Source organism: Xenopus laevis, chromosome 8S (assembly GCF_017654675.1).
Source record: "Xenopus laevis strain J_2021 chromosome 8S, Xenopus_laevis_v10.1, whole genome shotgun sequence".
Lineage (NCBI taxonomy): Eukaryota > Metazoa > Chordata > Amphibia > Anura > Pipidae > Xenopus > Xenopus laevis.
Window position 1 is genome coordinate 3,559,188 of NC_054386.1, and position 21,337 is coordinate 3,580,524.

At 40.7% G+C, this 21,337-nt stretch overlaps 1 protein-coding gene across 9 annotated transcripts in view; it reads left to right on the forward strand.

Annotated features, from left to right (window-relative positions):
- The window catches only part of ralgapa1.S (Ral GTPase activating protein, alpha subunit 1 (catalytic) S homeolog), a 96,739-nt gene that overhangs the window by 73,306 nt on the left and 2,096 nt on the right, over positions 1–21,337 (forward strand). For 7 of the 9 annotated variants that reach the window (XM_041575330.1, XM_041575331.1, XM_041575333.1 and 4 more), the window contains 12 exons: positions 240–348; positions 450–560; positions 1,564–1,632; positions 1,931–2,065; positions 3,417–3,600; positions 3,870–4,710; positions 6,114–6,185; positions 7,537–7,660; positions 9,661–9,816; positions 11,271–11,429; positions 13,195–13,322; positions 17,783–17,907. In XM_041575330.1, the coding sequence (XP_041431264.1) occupies positions 240–348; positions 450–560; positions 1,564–1,632; positions 1,931–2,065; positions 3,417–3,600; positions 3,870–4,710; positions 6,114–6,185; positions 7,537–7,660; positions 9,661–9,816; positions 11,271–11,429; positions 13,195–13,322; positions 17,783–17,907 (2,213 nt within the window). Of the gene's footprint in view, positions 1–239; positions 349–449; positions 561–1,563; positions 1,633–1,930; positions 2,066–3,416; positions 3,601–3,869; positions 4,711–6,113; positions 6,186–7,536; positions 7,661–9,660; positions 9,817–11,270; positions 11,430–13,194; positions 13,323–17,782; positions 17,908–19,223; positions 19,252–21,337 lie in introns of those variants that run through there. The other 2 variants (XM_041575332.1, XM_041575337.1) reach the window with 2 other exon arrangements.

Sequence of the window (21,337 nt, forward strand, 5' to 3'; positions counted from 1 at the left end):
TCCCCAATCTTTCTGTTTTAGTTTAATATAGAGCATTCAGCTTTTTTTTTTTTTTTTATAGACAGGTTTTCTGCTACATCCACATACACTGGGCCAGAGACCATTTAATGGTATCAAATAGAAATAAATAATATGAATTACGATATTAGAACATCTTCCTAAATATAAAGCATCCAATTCATGCTGTAAACTTGGATACGGCTGTAGCCTGTCTATGAAGCTCCGCTTGTATTTTACAGATGTGTAGCCTTGTGCAGTTTAGGAATATGGATGTGCGAGGAGCTTGTCAATCAAACACGTCATCCACAAATCAAAGAAGCTCTCAATGTCATCTGCGTCTCTCTGAAAGTAAGTAAATATGACTTCCGAAGTTAAGGCAAAGTATCCCATAGCTGCCCATACTTTTTAAACCTGAATTTGAAATGCTATTGATGTTATTTATATTTCAGTTTCCCAATAAAGTTGTTGCCCAAGTTGCCTGCAGTGTGCTCAATGTGCTCCTCAATTATGTTCAGCAACTTCAGATTTACCATTCAGACTACCCACTTAAAATCATAGAGGTAAGTAGAATGACACCACTCTTAAAGGAAAAGAAAAGGCCTGGTGCACTTGGGGTGCCAAATGTTAGTCATCCCCAATTGATTGTATTGATTTAAGGTGGCCATACACAGGCCGATAAAAGCTGCCGACAGACCAAGTCAGCAGCTTATTGGTCCGTGTATGGGGCCCCCGACGGGCTTCCCCGATCGAGATCTGGCCGAAAGTCGGCCAGATCTCGATTGGATTTGACTAAAAATACCGTTGGACCGCGGCCGCATCTGTTCGTTGATGCGGTCCCGCGATCCGCCCGCCTGTTCGCTAGGATCCGATCGTTGGGCCCTAGGGCCCACAATCGGATCAGCCCGATATTGCCCACCTCAAGGTGGGCATATCGGAGGGAGATCCGCTCGTTTGGTGACATCGTATGGCCACCTTTACCTGAAACCCCGGGCCGGTGCTCCTATCAGCAGAAAACTTCACCGGCTCAGGGTTATACCAGAGAGCACCACGGAGAGATCTTCTTCCGGCTTCCTCTGTCTTTGCGCAGTAGAATGAAAAGCTGAACTTTAACTAAAAAGTCGGCTATTTTGTTCTACTGTGAATGCGTTTGCCCCGGGAAATCTGAAAGAAGAAGATGGAAGTGGTTCGGAAGTGGATTGCTGCGGGGTGCTCGGCTTTTTAGTTAAAGTTCGGCTTTTCGGTCTACTGTGCATGCGCAGCCGCGCGAAGAAAGAGGAAGACGGAGGAAGAGGATGGCTCCGTGTTGCTCACTGGTATAACCCCGGGTGGTGCAGTTTTCTGCTGATAGGAACACCAGCCAGGGGGTTCCAGGTAAGTCAATACAATCACTTGGGTTGCTTAACATTTGGCACCCCCAAGTGCACCAAGCCTTTCCTTCTCCTTTAAAGTTAAGAAAATTCTATCTTATTTGTTTCTATCATTATCAAAGAATCAAGTTGTTTGCTGTAGAGTCGGCACAAGAGATTTACTGCTTCTCACTGATGCAAATCATTGTCATTTAAGATCCTGTTGGCAACCGTGACCCATCTGCTGCCAAGCGCTGAGACCTCGTCTTATGAACAAGACAAGCAGGTGAGAATGCTGCTCTGGGAATATTTTACATATCGGTGGGATTTTCTTTTATATTCCCATTTCTACTCCTACAAATACTATAAATACTACAGATAATAAATATTTGGGAACAGTTATCAGAATATATCTAATGTTTGTACAGGCTTTGGCAAACTTAAAATCTGTTATATCTGTTCTATAATAAAAAAAGACCCTAGTGCATATGTGATACAAATATCTATGCAGCAAGTTTTTTAATTGGGAAAAAACTGCCACATACTGACCTTTTTGAGGCTTCTAATAAATTTTTCTCTTTCAGCTGGTGGTCTCTCTGCTTCTCTCCCTTTTGGACTGGATGATGGCGTTACCCCTTCCATTGTTACTCAAACCACTACATCATGCTGGGACAGAGAGTGATGGAGGGGAGAATTCTGTGTTGAACTGTGCATATAAGGTGGAATAAGAAATCATAATATTTTTTTTAACATACAATGTTAATTTCGATTTTCAATGTTAATTTCGATGAAACTGCAACTTTGCATGTAGCACACCCGTTTGCTTCTAGCGCAAATGAGGATCATTGGGGCTCAATTATAAACACTTGGCAAAAGTTCCAGCGCTGGCTCTCCTATGGTGCGCGCACTTCCTAGTTTTACCAACCGACGTGATGACGTCATCGCACATTGGTGCGAAATTTAAAGGTATTTAAGGGGATTTCTGAATTGAAGAAGTTGCCCATTGTTAGATCTAACTTATCTGGGTGCGTTTCTAGTCCTGCTTGATTCCTTGTTTTGACCCTTGTCTGCCTGACTACTCTGAACTCTGATTATCCTGACCCTTGCCTGCCGAATATCCGTGAACGCTGCCTGCACCGACCCGGCCTGTCTGACTACGCTTTGTCTATTCCAAGAATTTGCCCCTTTGCTCGTCCATTTTTGCTTGGCTCGTCCCTTTTTGCTTGGCTCCTCTCTTATTAAGACCTGGCGGCATCCAATTAGCGGAGGGCTCCTCTCGAAGTGAATGGCGGCTGTTTTAGGCTGAAGTGGAGCCGAGACCAGGGAGCCTAGCACCTGTTCTGGATTTTGGGAGACGGTCGTGACAAAGGCTGAGACCCTTTATACAAGCCATCAAACTCTGTGACTCCTAATATCCTCATATTTTACAATGGGGGCATCTTTATTTTAGTGCACTGGTTTCAGTGAGTCAAAAAATACCATTTATGACACTAAGGGGGTTATTTACTAAACTCCGAATGCAAAGATCACGAAATATTTGTGATTTTTTATTTGTTAAATCGGACCTTTAAAAAAATCACAAATTTTTTGGAATTTATTGAACCCCGAGGATGGAAAAGTCTGAATCAGAAAATCCGGCATCTCAGACCTGTCGAGGTTGCATATAAGTCAATGGGAGAAGTCCCAATGATTTTTTTGATGTGTGCTGGGTTTCCTGCAATACCCCGGAGTTTTTGGGTGAAAATCCCCGAAAAAATCGTGAAAACCGGATGAAAAAATCCGGGAAAATCGTGAAAATCTGTACTGCAAAGCAAATTTTTGGAAATTGTAATAATAAATAAGCGTGAAAAACCCAAGGGGATTTGATCGGAGTTTGTAGCAGAAAATATTGAGATAAATTCGGAATGTGATAAATAATCACAAGAATACATATTATGGGGTATTCATGGTTCTTGTGCATTATAATTCCACTGAATATTTGTTTTAAGCCAGATGTTAGCTATGCGTAGATTTTATTCAGTAACCACTTGATTATTTATTTATTTATTTATTTTGAAATCTCATTCACAGGTTCTACACGACTGTGTCTATGGCTCCCAGCATTTCAGCAATCCCAGGTACTTTCCAATGAGCCTTTCGGATCTGGCATCTGAGGATTATGATCCCTTTATGCAACTGGAATGCCTGAAAGAGCCCGAACCATTACATTCCCCAGATTCTGAGCGCTCCACCAAATTGCAGCCTGTTACCGAGGGTATGTGTGTTACTGTTGTTAGTTATCTTAAAGGGTATTTGCACAAGACCAGTTATTTAATGGTCTCGGGTTGGGGTTTAAAATTAAACTTCTGCTTTGCCTAGTGGATAACTACAGTCAATCTTGCTTGTTTCAGAGGTTTTATGCACATACATTCATGTTGTGCAATCATAAGGTTAGGCTGGTCCCATACTTGCATCTAACAACCAATGGTATGACGAGCACATAAGCGTTCCCAAGTGTAATGCTTCCATTCCTTCTCTTTTCAGTGAAAATTCCGAAGCAGCAAGGTCTTATCCCAGTAGCAGCACGGACAGTAATCACACATTTGGTAAACCACTTGGGGCACTATCCGATGAGTGGAGACCCTGCCATGTTGACTAGCCAAATCTGCGAGAACCATGATAATCCATACTGTGAAAGTTCTGATCTATCTCCTCAACTCTTCCACAGCCCCAACCTGCAGTTCTTTGCTCTTAATAATACCACTCTTGTGTCCTGTCTTCAGATTCAGTCTGAAGAGAAACTACCTCCAGATGAGGACTTCTCTTCTGCCAGATCAACTGTACGCATAATTATGCGCGACCTTTCTGGTAAGTACAGTTGGGATTCCTCTATCTTATATGGATCTTCACTCCCATGTGAGGGACAAATGACTCAGTGGTCTTCCCTTCTGGCAACATTTTCTCCTCCTTTCAATGAAGAGGTTGAACACATATCAACCCAACGGGAATCGAAGGACGTTTCTTCAAGAAGGCGAGGAAGGGAATCTCTGCCCCTATGGGACAGTTTTTCAGATGAACAAGATGCTCTTGACTGCCTTTTGCAGTATCTGGGAGCTACTGGTCCAGAGTGCCTTCAGAAGGCCGGAGTCCCCCTCAATGTGCCCTCACCTCCACCTGCTTGCTTCTCTGAGAAGCTGGAGAATGAGGTTAGCAATGCAATTCTGAAACAGAACGCTGAAGAGAAGGAATTTGTGGACAAACATAGCGGTAATCTTCACATGAGGGCAATGCCTCAAGATCAGCCTGTAAACCAAAAACCCCAATCAGCGTTCTACTACTCCCGGCTATTGCTTAGTATCCTCGGCATGAACTCCTGGGAGAAGAGGTAAAGTGTCTGAATGCTTCTGCCATGTTCCTTTCTATTTTCCAGGAAGCAAAATAATATTAATTGGCTTTTCCACCCTTTGAGAAGAATAATTCCCATAAATTATCTAGTGAAATTAAGAAATCCTATAGATCTGTGACATCTGTTATGTGATGTATTTAATGCTACAATATTAATCTGCAGGAGGAGGCATCATTCCCTGGTGCACCAGACAGTCTTATGGCTGAAAAGATGGAGTTCAAAACAAAATGAGCATTTACCAGAATGTGTGGTTGTTTGGGCATTGTCAGCAGCAGCCAGAAGTGGTTTTTCTGTTTCACGCTGGAGCTAAATTTATTCAATGAATGTACTTGTGACTGCCCTAAAATGTTGGGAAAGACTGATGGACATATGTCCAGTCTATTAATAATGGCTAATTGATTAACAACTGGAAAAGTAGGAAATGCTATCATTGGTCTTTGCAAAACATGGGGGGGAAAGTTGAAACTGAGAAGGAATTGGACAGATTGTGGGGCATTAAAGTAAGTTTGTTTGTTGATATATCAGTTAAAAGAAATGTTGCTGTGCATTCTGAAAGTATTTGCTTGAACTGGAATATGACAAAGAATTTCTTTCCATTCCTGTGTTGTAGTGCAACTGTGTGTAGCGCATAAGCTGCACTGCAGCCTAATAAGTGAGCTTAAAGGGATTCTGTCATGGGAAAAAACATTTTTTTCAAAATGAATCAGTTAATAGTGCTGCTCCAGCAGAATTCTGCACTGAAATCCATTTCTCAAAAGAGCAAACAGATTTTTTTATATTCAATTTTGAAATCTGACATGGGGCTAGACATATTGTCAATTTCCCAGCTGCCCCAAGTCATGTGACTTGTGCTCTGATAAACTTCAGTCACTCTTTGCTGTACTGCAAGTTGGACTGATATCACCCCCTCCCTTTCCTCCCAGCAGCCAAACAAAAGAACAATGGGAAGGTAACCAGATAGCAGCTCCCTAACACAAGATAACAGCTGTCTGGTAGATCTAAGAACAACACTCAATAGTAAAAACCCATGTCCCACTGAGACACATTCAGTTACATTGAGAAGGAAAAACAGCAGCCTGCCAGAAAGCATTTCTCTCCTGAAGTGCAGGCACACGTCACATGACTTGGGGCAGCTGGGAAATTCACAAAATGTCTAGCCCCATGTCAGATTTTAAAATTAAATATAAAAAAATATTTGCTCATTTGAGAAATGGATTACAGTGCAGAATTCTGCTGGAGTAGCACTATTAACTGATGCGTTTTGAAAAAAACCATGTTTTCCAATGACAGGATCCCTTTAAGATTTTCATACTGTGCGACTGTAAATGATAAGGAACAGATAACGTACATGCAAATAAAATATGTACCCTTCGGCTCTACAGGAGGAACTTCCACTTGCTCAAGAAGAATGAGAAACTGCTCCGTGAGCTGAAAAATTTAGACTCCAGGCAATGGTAAGCCTCATTTTATTTATTTTCCGAAGTCGCCCGATGTTTCCTCGTGTGGCAACTTTAAGTGACTTTGGAGACTTGCTCTGAGTGCCATCCCGCCGGCAATTTACATTTTAGCCAGCAGGAAAGAAGGGGAGGCAGTTGAGGGAGATTAGTCGCCCCAAAGAAGAGATTAATCGGACTTTTAAAAAATCAAAAAAAGAATTCTTCGGAATTTATTAAACCCCGAGGATGGAAAAGTCTGAATCTGAAAATCCGGCATCTCAGACCTGTCGAGGTTGTATATAAGTCAATGGGAGAAGTTCCAATGATTTTTTATGTGCGCTGAGTTTCGTGCAATACCCCGAAGTTTTTGGAGTTTTCGGGCTTTTTGTAAAATAGCAGCACTGCATTTTGGGATTTCTGCAGCTATCTGAATGCTAGGGCCCAGTTTAGCCTTGCAATCAAGCAGTTGGAATAGGAGAGGCTTGAATAAAAAGATGTAATACAAATTACTAATAAGATTGTTGAGCCTCGGAGCAATAGGTTTTTGGTTGTTGAGGTCAGCGACCCCCCCCCCCCATCTGACAGCTGGAAAGAGGCAGAAGAAAAGACAAGCAATTAAAAAAAAATATATATATATATATACAGGTATAGAATCCCTTATCCGGAAACCTGATATTCAAAAAGCTCCGAGTTACAGAATGGCTGTCTGCCATGGACTCCATTTTATCCAAATAATCCAAATTTTTATAAATGATTTCCTTTTTCTGTTTAATAATAAAACAGTAGCTTGTACTTGATCCCAACTAAGATATAATTAATCCTTATTGGAGACAAAACCAGCCTATTGGGTTGATTTAATGTTCAAATGAATTTCTAGTGGACTTAAGGTATGAAGACCCAAATTAAGGAAAGATCCTTTATCCAGAAAACCCCAGGTCCCGAGCATTCTGGATAACTGGTCCCATGATTGTATTAAAAAATGAAGGCCGGTTGAAAAGTTGCCAAGAATATACTAAAATGTAACTTGCATGGTATTCTGCCATTGTTCTATATTTGTGGAAAGTCTCTCAAACAGACATTTAGTTGATTAATGGGTGTTATGCAAAAAATATTTCTGAAGGGTCATTTAAATCACTTATGTTTACTAGATACCTGGGAGGTTTATGAGGGCCAAACCTACAATGGAAGTAGGGTCGCTTTTTCTATTATGTTCTATGAGTCCAGTAAATAGGGCTGTAATAATGGGAAATGATATACAGCAAATCATATGAATAAGTTAAAATGGACAATAATTATTGGAACTTAGAGATTTTAGGGTTTTCAGTATTTTTTTTTTTTTTTTCATAAAATGAATTCTTCTCTTTTACAGCCGCGAGACCCACAAAATTGCAGTTTTCTATGTTGCAGATGGGCAGGAAGACAAGCACTCAATCCTATCGAACACTGGGGGCAGCCAGGATTATGAGGATTTCTTGGCTGGACTTGGATGGGAGGTATAATCACCTACATACATCTCGTTTACAGAGTTGTTTATTTTATGTTTTATTTGTAAAGTATATGAGGTCAGGCAAAGACATAACAATAGAAGAATAGAAGGAGAGATGTAGCTGGGCCCATTCTGTTCCTTTAGACCAGTGATCCCCAACCAGTATAAATAGCCAATCACAGCCCTTATTTGGCACCCCAAGGGACTTTTTCATGTTTGTGTTGCTCCCCAACTCTTTTTACATTTGAATGTGGCTCACGGGTAAAAAAAGGTTGGGGACCTCTGCTTTAGAATATAATATTCACCTTTCCTTGTAGTTTATGGGAGTTTGTACAACATAAAATGGTAAAAGGGTCAACTTTGTAGGTCCCCATCACCTACTGTACAAGCATAAGAGCGAAACATCAAGTTAGCGGCAGGGCTAATGACTCTCTTTGAGACCCCGTTGCAGCATTTCTTCCTCTTCTTCTAAGATATCAATGGGGCAGATAGAATGTATTTTTGTAGACTTAAACCAACAACCTGCTGAAGTACAGCTTGTATCTTATAGAGTTTTTGTTCTTTGATACTGGCTCTTGTTTCCCATTACAGCCACCCACAATGCCAAAGCTGTTTTTAAAAAAAAAATCAAATAGTAGCTCCAACCACATTTAAAACTGTTATTAATAGGACATTGTCAAGGTTTGGGTTCTTCTCTCTGGAAAAAAGATGCTTGCAAGGGGACATGATTACTCTTTATAAGGACATTAGAGGACATATACAAATAGCAGGGGATTTTTTTCCATAAAATCATTGAACCAGAGGTCACCCCATTAGACTAGACCAGGGATCCCCAACCTTTTGAACCCATGAGCAACATTCAGAAGTAAAAGTAGTTGGGGAGCAACACAAGCATGGAAAATATTCTTGGGGAGCCAAATAGGTGCTGTGATTGGCCATTCGGTAGCCACTATGTGGATTGTCAACCTACATTGAGACTCTATTTGGCAGTGCACCTGGTTTTTACGAAACCAAAACTTGCCTCCAAGCCTGGAATTCAAAAATAAGCTCCTGCTTTGAGGCCACTGGGAGCAACATCCAAGGGGTTGGAGAGCAACATGTTACTCATGAGCTACTAGTTGGGGATCACTGGACTAGAGGAATAGAACTTTCACAGTGAGGTTGTGGAATGATATTGCAATGGCTAACTCTGGTAATGCCTTTAAGAGGGGATTGGAGGTTTTCTTGGACAAGCATAATATCCAACGTTCTAGTGATCCTAAAATCTACAATTAATATAGATATTGATATATATCAGGTATCCCCAGCCTTCTGAACCTGCGAGCAACATTCAGAAGTAAAAGGAGTTGGGGAGCAACACAAGCATGAAAAATGTTCTTGGGGTGCCAAATAAGGGCTGTGATTGGCTATTTAGTAGCCCCTATGAGGCTTGTCAACCTACATTAAGGCTCTGTTTGGCAGAACATCTGGTTTTTATACAACCAAAACTTGCCTCCAAGCCTGAAATTTAAAATAAGCAGAACAAGCTCCACTGGGAGCAACATCCAAAGGGTTGGGGAGCAACATGTTACTCATGAGCTACTGGTTGGGGATCACTGGTGTATATAGTTTGTGAGTGTATGAAGAAGGTACTGTATGTGCACTGGGTTTCATTTGGAAGGATTGAATTTGGACTGTGGTCTTTCTTTAACCCAATTTAACTATGACACACTTCCATTACAATCAGTTTTTGCTAAATGACAAAATAAGTTGTTTTTCCTTTGTGCTTTTTTTGAAGCATTAACTTCAGAAATATCCAGATGGATTAGACCAAATCACATTAGAGCGTTTGCACTGGAGAACAATCTTGCTTCAAAGCAGTTGTGAATTAATATGGCTGCAGTGATAATTGCAGAGCTCAAGGTTTTCCAATGATACTGATGGCACATTGCAACTAAAAAATGTCTTCAACTGTACTGTAAAATGATGTGATGTTGAGAACATGAGAACTGTACTTAATGTCTCCAGGTCAATCTGGCCAATCACTGCGGCTTTCTGGGAGGACTTCAGAGAAACAAGAGCACTGGCTTTAGCACTCCTTATTTTGCAACCTCAATAGTGGAGGTTATGTTTCATGTTTCCACAAGAATGCTTTCAGACTCTGACGATTGTTTAACCAAAAAGGTGAGGATCGACATGGTTTTTTTTTTTCTGCTATTAGGCGCGATTCTTATTTGGTACGATTTTGCTTATTTGAAAAATATCTAGCGTTCAAAGTAAACTCCGAGATGGCACATGTGAATATCACAAATTAGCTCACCAAAATAATAATAAAGCACAATTGTTTGCTCTGTAATATTATTTGACATGAAGCTGTAATGATGAGAGATCACTATAAGACAGCTGACTGCATTGTGGGTGTAAATCTGTGAGATCTCACACATCACAGTACAGGGATCAGGTGGTACTTAGTCTGTATATTTATATATATATATATATATATATATATATATATATATATATATATATATATTCCTCCAAAGTAGAAACCGCACTCTCAGGTCTTACGAATATATAAGTACTTTATTAAAGAAAACTAATGTTTCGGATATTTGTAAGACCTGAGAGTGCGGTTTCTACTTTGGAGGATTGTGTACATCACTGGTGACACGCACCCAGGCCAACAAAGAACTTTAAAGGGATCCTGTCATCAGAAAACATGTTTTTTTTCAAAACACATCAGTTAATAGTGCTGCTCCACCAGAATTCTGCACTGAAATCCATTTCTCAAAAGAGCAAACTGATTTTTTTATATTCAATTTTGAAATCTGACATGGGGCTAGACATATTGTCAATTTCCCAGCTGCCCCATGTCATGTGACTTGTGCCTGCACTTTAGGAGAGAAATGCTTTCTGGCAGGCTGCTGTTTTTCCTTCTCAATGTAACTGAATGTGTCTCAGTGGGACCTGGATTTTACTATTGAGTGTTGTTCTTATATCTACCAGGCAGCTGTTATCTTGTGTTAGGGAGCTGCTATCTGGTTACCTTCCCATTGTTCTGTTGTTTGGCTGCTGGGGGGGGAGGGGAGGGGGGTGATATCACTCCAACTTGCAGTACAGCAGTAAAGAGTGATTGAAGTTTATCAGAGCACAAGTCACATAACTGGAGGCAGCTGGGAAATTGACAATATGTCTAGCCCCATGTCAGATTTCAAAATTGAATATAAAAAATCTGTTTTCTCTTTTGGGAAATGGATTTCAGTGCAGAATTCCGCTGGAGCAGCACTATTAACTGATTCATTTTGAAAAAGTTTTTTTTTCCCATGACAGTATCCCTTTAAAGAAAGTTCCATCGATGCATATCGTTTATTGATGCATTTGTTTGTGGAACTTCCATATTACTTGCCTCCTCCAAGGCATTTTCATAAAGTTGTGTGAGCTTTATAGAGGTTTAGTTAATGGCAGACCATAGGAGACTGAACTCTCTTTGGAAATGGCAGCTTCTCTAAAGATGTTACTAACTAGATTGACAGTTCAGTAATTCATATAAGCCCTAAACTTTTATGAAATAAAATTGTGAGCTAAAATATTGTCTGTGAGATCTGACGATGTTGATTGGTCCTTGTTATTCTCTGCAGCTTCGCCACCTTGGAAATGATGAGGTGCATATTGTGTGGTCAGAACACAGTCGGGAGTATCGGCGCGGCATCGTACCCACTGAATTTGGGGATGTCCTGCTTGTAATATACCCCATGAAGAACCACATGTTCAGCATCCAGATCATGAAGAAGCCAGAAGTAAGAAAGTTGCAAGATTGTTGCTGTTGGTACATTACAAAGCATTCTGCATACCAATTAAATGTGTTTGCTTTTGGCCCATGTGAGCTCATTCAAATAATAACTTTACCTGTACAGGTAGACTAACAGAGGAAACAGAAAATGTTTGTAAATTACCAGGAAAGCCTGTTATAATGAGCAAAAGTTTCAAAGCCATCGAGAGCCCAAACTTAAAGGGCATGTAAAGGCAAAAAAATAAAATCCCATTTTATTTTCTTTAATGAAAAAGAAACCTATCTCCAATATACTTTAATTAAAAAATATGTACCGTTTTTATAAGAAACCTGACTGTATGCAGTGAAATTCTCCCTTCATTTACTGCTGTGGATAGGAATTGTCAGACGGTCCCTAACTGCTCTGCAGGGAAACAATCATACTTATGAACAGCAGGGGGAGCCCCCGCCTTACTTCCCAGCCATGCAGAACTCAAGCAGCTTTGTTTATGACGATCCCTAAGCAGCCCAGACCACACTGAGCATGTGCACAGTCTTGGTCTTACAAAGATGTATAACAAAGTTACAAGATAGTGACCCCTTGTGGCCAACTTTGAAAACATAAATCATTTGTTTGATTAGGCTTGTGGTGCAGTAAGTTCATGTTTATGTTTAGTATACAAAATACAGCATTTCTAGCCTTATTCTATTTTAGATGCCCTTTAAGTTATTCTTGTCCCAGAAATACCATCAGCATTTCATACTACAACTGCTGACTTGGTTCTGCTTATTCACTAGGGATGCAACAAATCCATTTTTTATGGATTCGGCCAAACCCCCGAATCCTTCGCAAAAGATTTGGTCGAATATCGAATCCTAATTTGCATATGCAAATTAGCGATAGGAAGGGGAAAACAGTTTTACTTCCTTGAAAAACACAAAATAATACTATAACCCCCCCTAAAACCATATATTTTTGGAAAGAACACATTCAGCTGAATACAGACTGGGTAACCATGTCAAAATACTAAGAAGCAATGCTTTCCCAAAATAGTCGGATTTGATGAAATAGCTGAAAATGGCCTCAAAGCTTCCACTTTCTAGTGTCTTATCTCCCACATTAGATACCAAGAAAAAAAAAACCTAAATATGAATACCAGGGGTCCATTGAATTTTGATGCCCATTGTTCATAGGTTTACCGAACTATGTGGGGTACAAAGGCACCCAAATGAAAAAATACATATGAATTTCCATGGCTGCTCTGGCTGCTGCTGTGTAAGCACCCGATGTGTGTATTATGTGCCATAAGACCCCCTTAACTGTATGAAAACCAAATATTTTCATCAGACGGTCCCTAAATGGATAAATACGTCTTTCTACTGCAAATTACCAAACAGCAAAGCCATGCTAAATATAGCATTTTTAATAAAATTTCTGAAAATGGCCACAAGGCTTGCAGTTCACCCCATTGTATGCCCCAAATGTCGCAACATACCAACAAAAAACATCCTAAATATGAACACCAGGGGTCTACTGAACAGTTGGATGCCCAGGAAATGCTGCAGATCATAGAATAAGATTTCTTTCTTAAAAATTGTAGCTATTTGCTCAACCAGATACAATAAATTGCACAAGGCTTGGCATCCACTTTTACGTTGGAATCCTCGGGGGAAATTCTTGCAATTGCTGGTCAAGAAAAAAAGATGTTATTTGCATCCATATTGAGTGTTATGTGACCATATTTTACTCCGCTGTTTGTATTTATAACAGGACTGTTTTTCTGTTTTTCCAGATCCCATTTTTCGGGCCCCTCTTCGACGGAGCCATTGTGAATGGAAAGATCCTCCCGGGGTTGGTTCGTGCCACAGCAATCAATGGCAGCAGAGCACTTAAATCTCTCATCCCTCTGTACCAAAACTTGTATCCTTCTTCTTAGACATATTTCACTTGGGAAGGATGTGCATAAACATTAACAAATTGTATCCGTGGAGTTTCAATGAATCAGTCACACAGAAATAATAGGACCATTTTATCTACTAAACTTTCTGTACCAGCCCAAAGATTCAGCAGCTCCATAATAGTAATGATCCACATCTTCATCATTGTCCATTACAGCTCCCCATCTTTTAATCTTGCTGAGCCATCTTTTATTAAGCGCTGGGTCACCATCTTGGAATGTGTCTGTGACACTCACATGCTCAGTGGGCTCTGATTGGCTGTTGAGAAGCTAAGCTTAGGGCTCGTCACTAATTATCCAGCAGAAAATGAGCTTCCCTGGCTGTAATATAAGCTGATGCTACAGGTTTGCTGATTATTCAATTCTGATGCTAATTGCACTGGTTTCTGTGCTGCCATGTAGTAATTATGTGTATTAATTACTAATCAGCCTTATATTGTGACATTTCTATTCTATGTGTACTGTATATTGTGAGTGGCTCCCTAAGCTCAGTAAGTGACAGCAGCACAGAGCATGTGAATCAGTGAATCAGCAGAAAAGAAGATGGGGAGCTACTGGGGCATCTTTGGAGACACAGATCTTTACTGCTAAAGGGCTGTGGTTGCCTTGGGCTGGTACAGAAGCACAAAACATCATGTACAACATTTCTACCTACTTCTTTAGTTACCCTTTAGTTCTCCTTTAATGGCGCCTGCTTTATATAGGACTCTCTTGCTACTAGAGAAATGTGCATTTTTATTTGTTTGGAGCAATTTCTGCATAGTCCAAAATCAGGTAAATAACTCCAGGTTTTAGACGGTATATTTAAAGGGATCCTGTCATCGGAAAACATGTTTTTTTCAAAACACATCAGTTAAAAGTGCTACTCCAGCAGAATTCTGCACTGAAATCCATTTCTCAAAAGAGCAAACAGATTTTTTTTTATAGAATTTAGAAATGTGACACGGGGCTAGACATTTTGTCAATTTCCCAGCTGCCCCTGGTCATGTGACTTGTGCCTGCACTTTAGGAGAGAAATGCTTTCTGGCAGGCTGCTGTTTTTCCTTCTCAATGTAACTGAATGTGTCTCAGTGGGACCTGCATTTTACTATTGAGTGTTGTTCTTAGATCTACCAGGCAGCTGTTATCTTGTGTTAGGGAGCTGCTATCTGGTTACCTTCCCATTGTTCTTTTGTTTGGCTGCTGGGGGGGGGGTGATATCACTCCAACTTGCAGTACAGCAGTAAAGAGTGATTGAAGTTTATCAGAGCACAAGTCACATGACTTGGGGCAGCTGGGAAATTGACAGGATGTCTAGCCCCATGTCAGATTTCAAAATTGAATATAAAAAAATCTGTTTGCTCTTTTGAGAAATGGATTTCAGGGCAGAATTCTGCTGGAGCAGCACTATTAACTGATTCATCTTGAAAAAAACTTTTTTTCCCATGACAGTATCCCTTTAAGTGTTTTCACCATTATTCTTTTTTGAGATGCGTTTCTTTAGTGTAATTCTAGATGATTGCGGGTGCTAACGGCTCCCTTTTTCCCTTCTATTCTTAAAAAGTATTTTTCTAATCGCTCCTGATCCACCTGTAACTGTACCTTTGTCGGCTGTTCCTTTTCTGTGCGACTTCTGATTCACGTCGTCGCATTTAATGCTTCCAGGTCTCTAAATCCTCTGCCTGAGATTTAATGCACTTTGATTATGTAGGAAACTTGGAGAACATTTATGCTGCTTCTGATTTTTATTTTATTTATACAAATTGAGATCATGGAAGACCCCAGGCACATCTATGGCACAGAATGAACACATTTTAACCAATTAAAACCTGAATACGCAGAAGCAGTTGTACAGTTGTGTTCAGAATAATAGCAGTGTTCATAATCCTTATAGTCGTTTTTATTTCCATAAACACAAATGCACTGGGAACACTGCACATTCTATTGCAAATCAAAACATGAAATAAAATGTTTCAAATTTGTGTTATTTCTTTAGAGATTCTCTGTATAAACTGAAAAATGTGTCAAGATTTTGCTTTCCTTTGAATCATTGAACTAATATTTAGTTGTATAATCAGTAGGGATGGGCGAATTTGACCCGTTTAGTTTCGCCAAAAATTCGCCGCCGGCGAAATGTCGCTGACGCCCATTAAAGTCTATCGGCGTCAAAAAAATGTTGTCGCGCGGCGAAATTGTTTTGACGCGCGTCTTTTTATTTTGATGCACAACACCATACAAGTCTATGGGCGAAAACAAGGCGAAAAAATTCGCCCATCCCTAATAATCAGTGTTTCTGAGAACTGCTGCACATCTGTGTTACATGGAGTCCACCAACTTCCAACAACCTGTTACATTCCACAATTCTTCTGCATTTCTTGCTTTTGCCTCATAAACACAAGTTTTCTATTGGATTAAGGTCCGGGGATTGGGCTGGTCACTCCATAACGTCAATCTTGTTGGTCTGGAACCAAGATGTTGCTCATTTACTGGTGAGTTTGGGGTCGTTGTCTTGTTGTAACTCCATTTCAAGGACATTTCCTCTTGGGCATAAGGGTAAGGCCACACGTCGCTATTTCGCCGCGATTCGGCGCTGGGCGAGTTGTCGCTGCGGTTTTAAGCGTTTTTTAAGCCGAAATAGCTTTGTTAACTTTGGCGCTGGCGTCAATGCAAATCGCGGCGAAATCGCTGCGCTAATTCACACGCGGCGATCCTTTTTCTATTGTCGCCCGAAGTTGCCTCGCTGGGCGTTTCCGGGCGACAGTAGAAAAAGAATCGCCGCGTGTGAATTAGCGCAGCGATTTCGCCGCGATTTGCATTGACGCCAGCGCCAAAATTAGCAAAGCTATTTCGGCTTAAAAAACGCAGCGACAACTCGCCCAGCGCAGAATCGCGGCGAAATCGCGCCGTGTGGCCCTAGCCTAAGGCAACATGATCTCTTCAAGTATTTGATGTATTGAAACTGATCCATGATCCCTGGTATGTGATAAATAGACCCAACACCACAGTATGAGAAACATCCCCATATCATGATACTTGTGCCCCCGGCTTCACTCTCTTCACTCTGTACTGGGGCTTGAATTCAGTGTTTGGGGGTCGTCTGACAAACTGTCTAGACCCAAAAAGATCAATCTTGCTTTCATCAGTCCACAAAATGTTGTGCCATTTCTCTTCAGGCCAGTCAGTGTGTTCTGGCAAATTGTAAGCTCTTCAGCACGTCTTTTTTTCAACAATGGGAACTGTGCGGGGGCTTCTTGCCGATAACTTGGCTTCACATAGTCTTCTAATTGTAACAGTATCACAGGTCACTTTAGTCCTTCTTTAATCTGATCGTTGAGTCGTTGCCATTTTGGCTATTCTTCTATCCATTTGGTCGGCTTCCAATTTTTCTTACACTGTCTTTAAAAATTTTGTTGCCATTTTAAAGCAATTGAGATCATTTTAGCTGAGCAGACTATCATTTTTTGCCCTTCTTTGTATGTTTTCTCCTCTCCAATTAAGTTTTTTCTCAAAGTACAACAGTAAATGCACTGTGCCCTATAACCAGCATGCACAACAGTTTGTGCCTTCCTTCCTTGGCTACACAGCAGCTTGTTTATATAAACTATAGTAGTACTTATCTGTTATCTACTGTGTATCCTGTGCTTGAATGGCTGCCCCCATGGCTACACAGCAGCTTGTTTATATAAACTATAGTAGTACTTATCTGTTATCTACTGTGTATCCTGTGCTTGAATGGCTGCCCCCTTCGTTACTCAGCAGCTTGTTTATATAAACTATAGTAGTACTTATCTGTTATCTACTGTGTATCCTGTGCTTGAATGGCTGCCCCCATGGCTACACAGCAGCTTGTGTATATAAACTATAGTAGTACTTATCTGTTATCTACTGTGTATCCTGTGCTTGAATGGCTGCCCCCATGGCTACACAGCAGCTTGTTTATATAAACTATAGTAGTACTTATCTGTTATCTACTGTGTATCCTGTGCTTGAATGGCTGCCCCCATGGCTACACAGCAGCTTGTTTCTATAAACTATAGTAGTACTTATCTGTTATCTACTGTGTATCCTCTGCTTGAATGGCTGCCCCCATGGCTACACAGCAGCTTGTTTATATAAACTATAGTAGTATTTATCTGTTATCTACTGTGTATCCTGTGCTTGAATGGCTGCCCCCATGGCTACACAGTTTGTTTATTTAAACTATAAACAAAGCTAATAGAAAAAAACCTGTAACTTTTGTGTTACGAGAGAGAATTTGATACAAAGGAAAGTACATTTTTTACAAGAGAAAGTTCACTTTGTTCATATTTGGAATGAAAACCTCTGGTCTATTGTATGAGGCTCATGGTAGAACTTGTTGGGTTCTCGTGAGCAGAGGGAAAGTCTCATGAAGTGAATGAATGTAGCCGTTCCATGAATATTTTGCTTAACTTCTTTCAATCAGTTTTGAGGAGCGGATGCGTTACTTGGATTCAATCACTCGGCAGCACTTGGAGCCCAGCACATTTGAAGACTACGCTGCCCAAGTGTTCTGCCCGGTGCCGCACAGTCCTCTCCAGCTGAATACACGTAAGTCTGGACTCTGATGGAAACGGAACTCATTGTTCATTTGGTTTATATATCATTGAAGTCTCCTGTTTTCACATGGCGTATAAATAATTTACTGTTGGGTGCAATTCTTTTATCTTTAAAGAAGAAGGAAAGCTACCAAAGCAGTTTACTGCCAATAGATTAGCCACAAAAGTGCAAGCTATAACACTATTTATTCTGTAGAATGCTCTAGAAGCTCTCTGTTTGTTTAGAATAGTAGCTGCCATATTAGCTTGGTGTGACATCACTTCCTGCCTGAGTCTCTCCCTGCTCACTTATAGCTCTGGGCTCAGATTACAGCAGGGAGGGGAGGAGAGAGGAACAAACTGAGCATGCTCAAGCCCTAGCCCTGGAGGTTTAAGCTGAAAACAGGAAGTCTGATACAGAAGCCCATGAGTACACAATAGAAGGAAAGAAATGTGCTGTTTGACAGAGGACTCAGAGCAGCATTACTTTGAGGGGTTACTGGTGTATTTATATAGACCTTTCTGATAAAGCTTACTTACTTTTAGCCTTTCCTTCAACTTTAAAACAGTTGATCCCTTTTTCCCCTCAAAATCTAAAATTTGAAGCACATTCCATTACTTACATCATCTCTCAAGAAGTAAATATGAATTTATGTAAGATAGAGTCCCGCAGCAGCTCGGGTATGGGCGGGTTACCCGAAAAAAAAAAGCGGGTACCCTGTGGAATGAGGGTAGGATTTTCAGGTGCAGGTATAGATGAGGGACGGATTGTGGGTCTCATCTAAATTTCTTGTCTTATGTTATATTTCTATATTTTATTCCTTTTAAAATTTTACAAAACTTGTTTTTGTCCCTGTCCACTTTTGATGATGTCACTTCCAGGTTTGCAGCAACATCACTTCCTGGTAACCAATCAGTGTAAAGCAAGGGAGCTGAAAAGCAGGAAGTAGTGTTCTGGCTATTATGTTACACATCCAGTCACTCCAGCCTTTATACATTACATTTTTGCCCAATTAACTATATTAGATACATTGTTTAGTTTACACATATTGATTTACCAAGTTTTTATTTTTACACTGACCTGGTAACCCAAAGCCTCAATAATGACAAGTGCTGAGCCAGTTTGGAGATCAGTTGGTGATTAGGAGCCAACGCAGATGAAGTTGCTACAACCTTGTTTGCAATGATCCTTACTGTGATCCTCTCTTGTGATTGGCCCAGACCTCGGTTGAAATTGTTGATTTATACTCACGTCCAGTCGATCTGTTCAGTCTTTGCTCATGATTTGATTTGTTCTTTTGTTTTTCTTTAATTATTTCCCTTCTTCAGATCATTAAATCTGTTCTGTTAATCAAAGGTAAGACCTTCCTCTGTCTCCTTCACCGTTCCTTACGATTCAGCACCTGACGCTTATCCCTAACTTTCCTTTTCTGTCTTCAATAATCACCGCATGACTATTGGGCAATACTAATAGCTCTCACTCATGGCTAATACTAATCAGCTTTGTGCGACCCATCTCATGACAATTCATTGTGTATGTAAGCAGGACGGCCATCAGAAATCGCAGGGCCCCAAACGACAAAATTTCCTGGGCCCCCTGGGCTGCGCCAACCGCAAGCCCCGCCTACAGGTCCGCCTTCCCCACCACACAGTAAAAAAATTAAAAAAAATATTGGGGTCCCACATTTTAATAAAAAGATATTGCTGGTCAGGGCCCCCCATAAAAAAACATTGTGGCCAGGGCCCCCCCCATAAAAAATATTGGTGGTTAGGACCCCATATGAGAAAAAAAAATTGGTGGCCAGGGCCCCCCCCCACATTATAAGAAAATTGGTGGCCAGGGCCCCTTAAACGTCCATGCCTTTCCCAAGTCAGCAGCTCTCAGAAAGATGGGGGGCCCGGCTAATCAAGTAAGTGTGGCGTGGCCCTCTACAACTCTCCCCCCTGATGGCTGCCCTGTATGTAAGTGTGACACGTTCAGCAGCTTGTCTATAGACAACAATCGTTTTCTCTCTTCCTACTGATCTCCATTGTAAAGCTGGTCATACACGGGCCAATAAAAGTTGACGACAGTCCGAGTCAGCATCTTATTGGCCCGTGTATAGGGCCATCCAATGGGTTTCCCCGATCGATATCTGGCCGAAAGTCGGGCAGATGTCGATTGGACTGGACTAAAAATCCCGTTGGGTCGTGGACCGCATCTTTTCATTGATGCACCCGCGATCTGACCGCCCGTTTATCCATCGATATGATCCGATTGTTGGGCCCATGATCGGATCAGCTCAATATCGCCCAACTCAATGTGGACATATCAGGGAGAGATCCACTCGTTTGGCGACATGGCGCCAAATAAGCCGATCTCTCTGTATGGCCACATTAAGGTTGTTCCTTGTTTGGAACTTGTCTGGTGCAAAATGAGCCAATTTTCAGTTACACTGTTAATTCAAAGATTTTTTTAAAAAAAACCCTCCTCTAATTAAACAGCTTAGGTGTATTCTCCATCACCAAATTCTTCTAGGACACCTAACTCTAAGATATATAAGCTGGATGTTTTCAAATATCCATTTAGTAAATAGGGCTTGGGCTAAAAATAAACTTTTTTTTAATTCAGGAAATGCAAGTATGGGATCCGTTATCTGGAAACCTGTCACCCAGAAAGCTCCAAATTATAAAAAAAAAAAAGGTCTCCCATAGACTCCATTTTATCTAAATAATCCAAATCTTTAAAAATAATTTCCCTTTTCTGTGTAATAATAAAACAGTATCTTGTACTTGATCCCAATTAAGATATAATTAATCCTTATTGGAGGCAAAACCAGCCTATTGGGTTTATTTAATGTTTACATGATTTTCCAGTAGACTTAAGGTATAAAGATCCAAATTATGGAAAGATCCATTATCCGGATATTCAATTGTAAAGGGTTGGGGAGTAGGGATGGGCAAATTTTTTCGCCTTGTTTCGCCGCGGAAATTACGCCCATAGAATTTTTTGACGCCCATCGACTTTAACGGGCATCTGCGACATTTTGCCAGTGGCAAATTTTTGCCGAAACGTAACAGATCAAATTCGCTCAAGCCTATTGGGGAGCAACACAAGCGTGAATATTGTTACAGGGGGTCCCAAATAAGGGCTGTGATTGGCTATTTGGTAGCTCCTATAAGGACTGGCAGCCTATTGGTAGAAAAGTAATGGGAGTAAAAAAAATACAAAAATTTATTAGGACATGTTAAAAAGAGACCTAACGCTTTTCGTGCCTGTTGGGGCACTTATTTATAGGTTCAGAAGGCCTATGAGTAAGTGCCCCAAACGCGTTAGGTCTCTTTTTAACATGTCCTAATAAATTTTTGTATTTTTTTTACTTGCTGTTCATTATTTTTGGAGGAACTCAAAATTTCTGGTTTTTAGTCCTTGGACTGGGGTGAACTGTGAGTATGTCCTCCTA